Raw genomic sequence first — 9,798 nt, 5'->3', positions numbered from 1 at the left:
GGCTGGTGCATATTTTTTCCAGAGAATCGCCAAAGCGATTCAACGGGGAAATGTTGCCAGCATTCTTGGCACGACTCAACGCGGACATGATTTGTAAATATTTCCATAACTATTTGTATATATTTAGTCCTTAAGTTGTGGATTAGAAATATGTATAAAATTTCAATAAATGAATTTATTATTCTTCTTACTTAATTTCCTACCCAAGTTTTTAAATAGCACCCCACTTAACACAGTCGTTGACGATTCCTCTGAACCTCTGAACGCTCAGTGCGTTTGGCGTCGGTATGAAATCTTTGACGTCACCAACGACTTTTGGAATACTATCACCTTCAGCTGTTATCAAAGGCAATACTATTGCTCCTAGAATAACAGAATACGGCAGAACCTGGAATTAAAAAAAGTAAAATCATACCGGACTTCGTATTAAAAAAATATTACATTAAACTTGGTTCAAACCAGTGGCAAATCCCACACCAGTAGGCTGAATAGGCTGAAGCCTACGGCAGCAAATTTCAAGGGAGGCCGAATGTTGCCTAAATTTTAATTTTGAAAAATTGTTATGGAGATCGAAAATGAATGGGCACGCCCACAATTTTTGTACAACAACGGAAAGCTAACACAAAAAATTGATTCGATTATTTTATGAAATTATGGAATGGATAGTCTAAACCCTAGCTCACTGGGGGCGGATAAAATTAAAGAGCCTACTGACGGCTGGAAGTCCGCAACTGGTTAAAATAACTTTCAAATGAGAGTTTTACTTCTCAGCTGTTAATAGTTATACGAGTAGTACGTTACTGGATAGTACTCATTACTCAATATGTTATTATAAGCTGGTGTGAACTAATCAATATATAATCAAAAATCTCCTGCCTTTTTTATGTCACTGTAATATTTGTGTCTCGGATAGACTTCTGATGGATCCACCGACAGCCTCTTCAGAGCTTCCTCTAACTTCGTGTAGTAGTGAGCCAGTAACTCATCGAAATATTGCTTCCTGAACTCTTCGTCTGTACTCGAAACTATAAAGTAAATGATATCGCAGACTGGAGTCCCTGAATAAACTGTTTGATAGTCGATAGAAACAGCATCAACGATGACACCCTGTAAAATATCGTCACACTAAACCAATAAATAAACACGTCACACTTAACGGCCCATGGCACAATAAAATTTATTTATTTAATAAATAAATATTTATTAAGAACATTTATTAAGAACCGACAGTAGTGACACCGAGTTGGCGCAACGGTTACAGCCATGGATTATACCTGTTGCGCTGGCGGTTGCGGGTTCGATCCCCACACATGACAAACATTTGTATTGGCCATACAGGTGTTTGCCGTGGTCTGGGTGTTTGTGCAGTTCTTGTGGGGTCTCCCCACCGTGCCTCGGAGAGCACGTTAAGCCGTCGGTCCCGGTCGTTATCATGTACTCCTGATAGCGATCGTTACTCATATTATGGAATATATCCGCCAACCCGCATTGGAGCAGCGTGGTGGATTAAGCTCTAATCCTTCTCCTACATGGGGAAAGAGGCCTATGCCCAGTAGTTGGATATTACAGGCTGAAGCGACAGTAGTCGCTACATTATGACATTTATACGAATAAATAAAATTGGAGTGTCTGTTTGTAACATTAAAATGACCACTTTTTACTAAATGCATATGTAGGTATACACCGTACAATCGTACATATGTACGCGCCACTTAGGCGCGACGATTGATTCGTTAAGCCGCTCACTCGTTCGCTCGCTGATGCGACGTGAGCGCAATCTTGCGACCCCGGGTTGGCCGCAAGACGTCCACGTTTTACTAAATGCATCTGGATGTATACCTACCACGATACATATACCAAAATAATATTTTGTACAATTTTTGTCTGTCTGTCTGTCATTTTTAGAAAATGTCGTTTATTTAAACCTTCTATCCAAAAAACACGATTTACCGAGCTAAGCTCGGTCACTCAGGTACTTATTTATTTAACTGATAAATGTATGTCACTTGAATTTTTATTTTCTAATCTAAATCAAAACTGTATGTTTTCCTAATAAACAAAGAATAAAAAATAAATAAAATAAAAATAAATCAATATCGTAAATGATAATGGAGACTTAACAGTTATATAGTGGAGTGTCTGGGGGTTTTGACCTCAGACTTTGATTACAGTGAATGAATTTAAATGGTTGAGGGGGTTTTTTCCTTTTTGTACTATAAAGTGTAGTTTACCTAATTTTTTTTTTGTGATTTCTTTATTATTTAAACAAAAACTATAAAAAATCAATACATAAGCATGTAATTTTACTTAAATTTTTTTTTTTTTCGTATGTTTCGTTCGTTACGTTGAATAATACCTAAATAGGCATAAAAGAATATTTTCTCAAAATGGGAAGAAAGGCAACGGCAGTGGGCAGCTTCTCCAAAACTAAACAGAATTTTTCTAGCTACTTTTTAGTTATAAATGACACGTATTCTGCGCATGTTGTATATCATCACTTCAGCCTATCGCAGTCCACTGCTTGACATAGGCCTCTTCAAGTTCACCAAATTTTATGGCTCGAACTGATGTGTTTTGCCCATAGTCACCACGCTGGGCAGGCGAGTTGGTGACCGCAGGGCTTGCTTTGTCGCACCGAAGACGCTGCTGCCCGTCTTGGCCTGTGTATTTCAAATTTTTGCCAGCAGTTGGATGGCTATGACGCCATCGGTCGGCACTATAAGTTCCAAGGTGGTAGTGGAACTGTGTTATCCCTTAATCGCCTCTTACGACACCCACGGGAAGAAAGGGGGTGGCTATATTCTTTGATGCCGTAACCATACAGCTGATGTTCAATTTTTTTTTTATAACTGCGAATTGAACAATAACTATACTGTTCAGTATACTGTATGTATATAACTGTTATTACGTACTTGTATATAACTGTTAAATTCCACGCGGACGAAGTCGCGGGCACAGCTAGTTGTATTATTACTTAATATATTTTTATGAATGATAATAAAAAAATTGCAGCATTCTGCGCTCCTTCCCTGTATAAACTATAAGTGTACGAAATTTCTTACTCCTCCGTCCGCGCAATTTTCGTAAAAAGGGATACAAAGTTTTGCTTCACGTATTAATATATAAAAAATATAGGTAACAATTAAGATAGTTTAAAGTGGTACAGTGTTATGTGGTGGAAAATCATATCTCTCATACTTAATTATTTTATGATAACGTTATAACAACCTCTTCAAGATGATGTCTTATCGAGCCATTTGGAATTTTCATTATAAATTGATGGTAATTTGTATTCTAGTATTTTTGGAATCGTCGTATGTAGCGGTAAAACTAATTAATTTAATTTGATAATTGCTTTATCAATACAATTTAGTTCGACCGTAACTTCGTCCGCGTGGAATTTAACTATAAAGTTATTGTTCAGTTCGCAGAGTTATAAAATAAAAAAATGTCTAAAATAAAAGTAGCCTAAGTTACTTCTTATTATATCAGCTATCTGCCAGTGAAAGTCCCGTCAAAATCAGTCCAGCCCTTTCAGAGATTAGCGGGAACAAACAGACAGACAGACAGACAGAAATTATAAAAATGTTATTTTGGTATATGTGCCGAGTACATGCCGATACATTCAGATGAATTTAGTAAAAAACGGCTATTTCAATATGAAAAACAGACAATCCAATTATATTTATTTTTAGTATATATAGATAATAATATAATTGTGTTTGCTTTCAAATGAAAAAAAACCGACTTCAATTACATCGACGAGTAATACAACGTAGATCGACGAAAAAATAGTCAAGTAACTACGCGTTATCAAAGATTACTCAAAAAGTAGTTATCAGATCTCGATAAAATTTATATGTCACCACATGATAAACATCAGCTTTCGATTAAATTAAAAATTATCAATATCGGTACACCCAGTAAAAAGTAATTGCGGATTTTCGAGAGTTTCCCTCGATTTCTCTGGGATCCCATCATCAGATCCTGGTTTCCTTATCATAGTACCAAACTAGGAATATCCTCTTTCTAACAAAAAAAGAATTATCAAAATCGGTACATCCAGTAGAAAGTTATGTGGTATAATACAACGTAGGTCGACGAAAAAAGCGTCAAGTAAAAACGCATTATTAGATATAACTCGAAAAGTTGTTGTTAGATCTCAAATAAATTTAAATGGGACCAATTGACACACACCAACTTTCGATTTAAAAAAATTTTGTCGAAATCGGTCCACCCGGTCAAAAGTTCTGATGTAACATACATTAAAAAAAATACAGTCAAATTGAGAACCTCCTCCTTTTTTGAAAGTCGGTTAAAAATATCAAATAAATGTTAAATACAATGAAATCGGTTAATATTTTTTGTCATTTTTTTTAGAGTTTTTTTTTTATTTTATTAAATAGTGGAGTTAAAGAATCAGGTATCTAGATATTTATTTAGTTTTTCTCACCTGTTTCCTGAACAGAATGTTGCTACATTTGTAATCTCCGTGCACTATAACAGGTTGACCGATTGGTCTGGAGTATTTAGTCGAATCGTCTGCACAACCCTTCATCACTTTGATTATACGACCTTGAAGATCTTGCTCTACCGCCGCCAATAAACACGCAATCGGTTTCTGCCACAAGTCTTTCGAATTATCATCTTGGCCTCCTGAAACTATCCTAAATTTCAAATCAACTATGAGTTTTTGGAATTCGTCAGGATGATGTTTCGCATAAGCAAATGATAGCGCATGGAATTTAGCCAAATTCTCGATTGCAGCACTAGCATGCGCCCAATCCAATGATTCGAATCTGCTAAACGGTTGATAACCACTCTCAACTAGGTTCTCCATTACCACAGTCTCTCTACCTTTTTCGGCGTTATAACCGTACAATTTTGGGAATCTAAATTTGTGTTCATCTGACACATTCATTTTGTTTTCAATATCATTGTAAACTTTAAGCAGTTTCGTGTAAACGAATCGCTCAGTATCGTAGAGCCAGTCTCCAATCATTCTACTACGCATTTTTTCTTCAACGCAAGCAACTTTCGCAAAAATCTTTAGGTCCTCTCGATTCGGAGACGATACATTGACAAAAAAAAGAACTGATGTAATGTTCGCTCCACCGCTTTCAATCGCTTTGATTTCGGTTTCCCGAGGCTTATAATTCATTTCGTCTAATATTTCGTCCAACAATTTACGTAAGGTTTCTTCTGCGTCCGCCATGTTTAGGGTTTGATTTAGAACTGGATTGCCGGATTGAATCCCCTGTTTCGACAATCAAACGTTTATCGTTAATAAAAATTTAAAACTACCTTCAATAGTAGCTCGAACTAAATGTGATAAACCAATGCGATAAATCTATCACCAGGAAGAACTCTGAATACTGTAGTACACTACAGCAAGTCTGGTATGGTGGTCCATGCCAATGCCAATAATGTGCCAGTCTCACTAGCAAAACAGCTAAGTGTCATCAAGCTTGCTAAAAATCTCGAATGGACGTGTAACGACTGTGTGAGCAGATCGCCCCAAAACTTTTCATTCCTGAAGAAGAAATTGAGCAAATGTCCAAAACTAAGGAAGTAAACATTGACATTCGCATAATGATAGAAAACATTTCAAATCTAGAAATATTTGATTTTCCTAACGTAGTCAATTATTTGTCAATAATACCGCCCAAAAATATTATATAACTTCTCCGTAGTACATATTAATATAAGATCGCTAATTAAGAATTACCTGTGGGTACTTTATCATGTCAGTACAAATCAAAATCCAATAGACGTTATTGTTCTTACTGAAGTCAATATCTCAGAGCATCTAAGTAGTATGTTTAATATAAAAGGATATGCAAAGTTACTAGAAAAACGTAAAGGTAAACGTACCTGCAGGAATTATTATATATGTCCGCGAAAATCACTGTTTTTCTATTTTTGCTTAATAGGCAAAATTACAACTTGACATAATCTTTCTGTGACTATTAGTGCATTTATTATTTCCTAAAATCGGAACTCCCGCAAATACTAGGCAAACACTATTACGACCAAAATTTAATTTTGATAGGTTATGTAAACATGACCAAAAAAAAAAACAAAGATGTCACTACGGAACGTTATATGAAACTATTATCCGAAGAAGTTCTTCAAGGTATTATTTCGTATTATACAAGAACTAAAGGTCGAATAAGTAAAACATGTATTGATCATATTTTTGTCCGAAATTGCGCTGAGGAACTCCGTTCGGCAGTGCTGAGTACCGTATTGGCCGTCCATCGTATGATTATTTTTATTATACCGGAGTACGCACTATACAGCGCGCTCAAAGAATAATTTCTTATATCGATAAAAAAAATTAAAAAAATGAATTAAATAAAATACATTGGGTAATAACTGAGTCAATGAATTGTGCAAACCAAATATACAATTATATTTCTAGTTTATTTAATGATGCATATACACAATCGACCTTAACTAAAAAAATATCCTTAATTTCAAAACGTAACCGTCACAATGGATTAATGATAAAATTAGAGATAAATATAATGAAACTGATAAACTTTTTATTAGATGCCTAAAAAATCCCACCAATAGACTATTACGCCTCGAGAATAGTAATTTTAGAAAAAAAAAACACATAAATTATTAACTAAATCTCGAGATAAATGCACAATTTCTGATTTAATATTGCTAAACAAAAATGATCCTAGAAAAACATGGAAAATAGTAAGTAGTTTGATGGGTAAAATAACTAAATCAATAGACGACATAAAATATTAAAAGCACTTAAAAAGTATACAAATGATGAAAATGTAATTGCTAAACATTTTGCAAACGAATTTTAAAAAATCAGTACCACAATGTAATACTCCACTACTGGACAAAAAACACTATCTAATTAATGAAGACAAAACAATGCTATACGTGCTCTCGACATCGTAACAATAGGGGACGAGATTGTAAATTCAATAAAAAAATTATATTGAATAAGTAAACATATTGTATATGTTTTTAAACCTGTCTGTGAGCGTGTTGTCCGCACGGTATTAGACATGTACCCGCATTCTGGGCACAAACATTTTGCTTGCATCTCTTACATTTTTTGTTATCCTACCCCATATACTGCATAATTGTTGTTTATTTATATTTTGATTTCCCTTACTTAATATTGAAGAACAACTGTGACTTATAGATTGTAGCACACAAAAATATTGTAATAATGTAAATATGCCAAGTCAAACCCAATAAGGGCTTAACGGCATTATTACTGCTGAAATAAATAAATAAATATTATTTTTTTTATGTCACTAGGTCGGCAAACAAGCGTACGGCTCACCTGATGGTAAGCGATTACCGTAGCTTATAGACGCCTGCAACACCAGAAGCATCGAAAGCGCGTTGCCGACCCAATCCCTAATCCCCCCAGGAGCTCTGGTCACCTTACTCACCAACAGGAACACAATACTGCTTGAAAACAGTATTATTTAGTTGCGATCTTTTGTAAGGTCGAGGTACTACCCCAGTCGGGCTGCTCCATATTTTGAGCAGGAAATTCCTGCTGTGCCCTACCTCAGTTAAAATAGTATACATATATAAAGGTGTCCCAAAAAGTAGTGATAAGCGGAATTCCAGAGATAGGGCACCCCTTGGGGTATCCGAATCACCCCTATGTATGTTCAGCGATTTTGCATAGTTTTCGAGTTATGAATTTTTTTATATGTTTTTGAGAATTTTCCACCTGAACAACTTTAAAAATTTCTAAAAAAAAAAAATTGAAGACTTTTTAGAATTTTTGTTATTGTATCTAAATATTCATGAGCTGTAGCTTCCTGCTTAAAAGGTTCAGATTCTTAACTTTGATGGAAATTGTGAAAATCTAAGTGTAAAGTGAAAATTTTACGTTTTGAGAACTATGACTTCAATTTTCAACTTAGAATTAAAAATCTAAACAGGCAATTTTATGATTTCTAATTAGGCTTAAAAACTTTTCCAAAGTCTCAGCTTTCATAATCATAAATAAAAAGTTGTACTTAATGGGGCTACTTTTGCTAAAATTTGCCTTCAAATGTGGAAAATTCTTAAAATTACCAATTTGAATAAAAAAATTTTTTTGTTCAATTTATTATTCCTTTAAGGGGTTGTATCCTAGCCAGCAAAAACGATCGTAACCATAAAAAAAAGCGTAAGATTTTTAAGTATAGTCTATGTATGATTGCTATACAGTGTCTAATGTTTAGTCTACGTGATGACTTTTATTATTTTTGCAGTTTGCTATTGGAACGAAGTTCCTTACGACATTTGGCTGGGCGACCGAACTGGAAAAAATGTGATACTAAAACCGTAAGAAAAATATATAACGGAAGTGACGTAATATCAGTCACAGGACTGTATAACACGTTTGTAAAATATTACTAGTAAACTTTTTTTAAATTATTTATGAAATTTTATACTGTCGACAAAAATAAATAAAGATATAATTATGTTTTTTATTTCACTTAATAGTTTGAATTATTATTATTATTATTATTTTGTTTGATTTATTTTATTTTACGGTATTTGTTATTTATTAAAATATTAAATTTCCTAAATACTTTTATGTACTTAATTAAAAACCATTCAACAAAATTTTAAAAAAAAATCAAGAACTAGAAAATATATATAAATTTCAACATTTTTTTTTTTCAAATTGTGTTGCAAAATACTATCCGAAGGAACTTAGTTCCTACCTGGTGACACCACATAATTTTTATTATTATATCATTCGATAATTATTATATATTTAAAAAAAATCATTGTAAATAAAATAAAGGTGTTAAGATAATTTTTTAAAGTAGTTTTTTTATTTCTATCGATAAAAAAATTATAATAAAAAATGTATACCCGAATAATTATTGTCTTTATACCTCGAATAGAAATTGAAATTAATATTTTATAATAAGGAACTTCGTTCCTATCTGATGTCCCAGACACCTCACTGTTTTTTATTTATTTTATGATGACGGAACTGGAATAATAATAATATCTACTAATGAGATTTATATTTGTTATTTACTTATATTCTAAAAAAAACAACCGTTCTGGTGTGGTAGTGCATTTAGGACACCGACAGTTACGGGTTTGATACCCGTTTGGAACGAATATTTGTAGCTATTTGCATGAATATCTTTTTGTGGTCAAGATATCTTAACTTTGTGGGTTTTACCACTGTACTGTGTGTAGGAGAGCACGCTAAGATTACTTACATACAGAAAAAAGGATTTTCCGTAGAGAAAAAAGCCTATGCTCCCTCCAGCAGTGGGATGGTAGAGGCTAGCACGAGCTTAACACTGGAGTTCTTCAAGGCTCAGTGCTGTCACCCACACTGTTTATTCTGCTTATTAACGATACGTCGCAAACCAACAATATTCGTTGCTATGCTGATGACGGTATTAATGATGCCTTTTGAATTGGCCTGTTTATATACTTCAAGTTGAAGTGGGGGACAAAATATAATTTACGTAGCACGGAGGCGTAGTTTCGACGAAACTGCGTCTTAATCGGTTAGAACCTTTGTATTGTGGTGCCGAGTTTTCAGAATATTTGTTATTGAACATTCATAACAGTATTGGTATACTTGGGGTAAATAATGACCGAGGTACAATTCCGGGATAACTTGGATGGCAAAAAAGCCAGTGGCTGCAGAAAAGTTATAGGAATTGTGTGCAGGATGGAGCAATACTTCATATTAGAACATCGGTTTCTGTTTTACAAAGTTTATGTCATTTGATAACTGATTTGTACTCAGTGCATCCGGATGGGATTCTTGCTCATTTT

General features: G+C 34.1%; 1 protein-coding gene across 1 annotated transcript; it reads right to left on the bottom strand.

Moving 5' to 3' along the window:
- Positions 1–211: 211 nt before the first annotated feature.
- LOC123661455 lies at positions 212–5,215 on the bottom strand. Its single transcript, XM_045596411.1, has 3 exons — positions 4,454–5,215; positions 931–1,107; positions 212–388 (listed from the first exon to the last, which is right to left on the bottom strand). The coding sequence occupies exons 1-3, from the start codon at positions 5,213–5,215 to the stop codon at positions 212–214; spliced, it is 1,116 nt and encodes a 371-aa protein (XP_045452367.1).
- Between the last annotated feature and the right edge of the window lie 4,583 nt (positions 5,216–9,798).

This window comes from Melitaea cinxia, chromosome 17, assembly GCF_905220565.1.
Source record: "Melitaea cinxia chromosome 17, ilMelCinx1.1, whole genome shotgun sequence".
Lineage (NCBI taxonomy): Eukaryota > Metazoa > Arthropoda > Insecta > Lepidoptera > Nymphalidae > Melitaea > Melitaea cinxia.
Note: the sequence above shows the minus strand (reverse complement) of the source record. Positions and strands in the feature narration are given on the sequence as shown.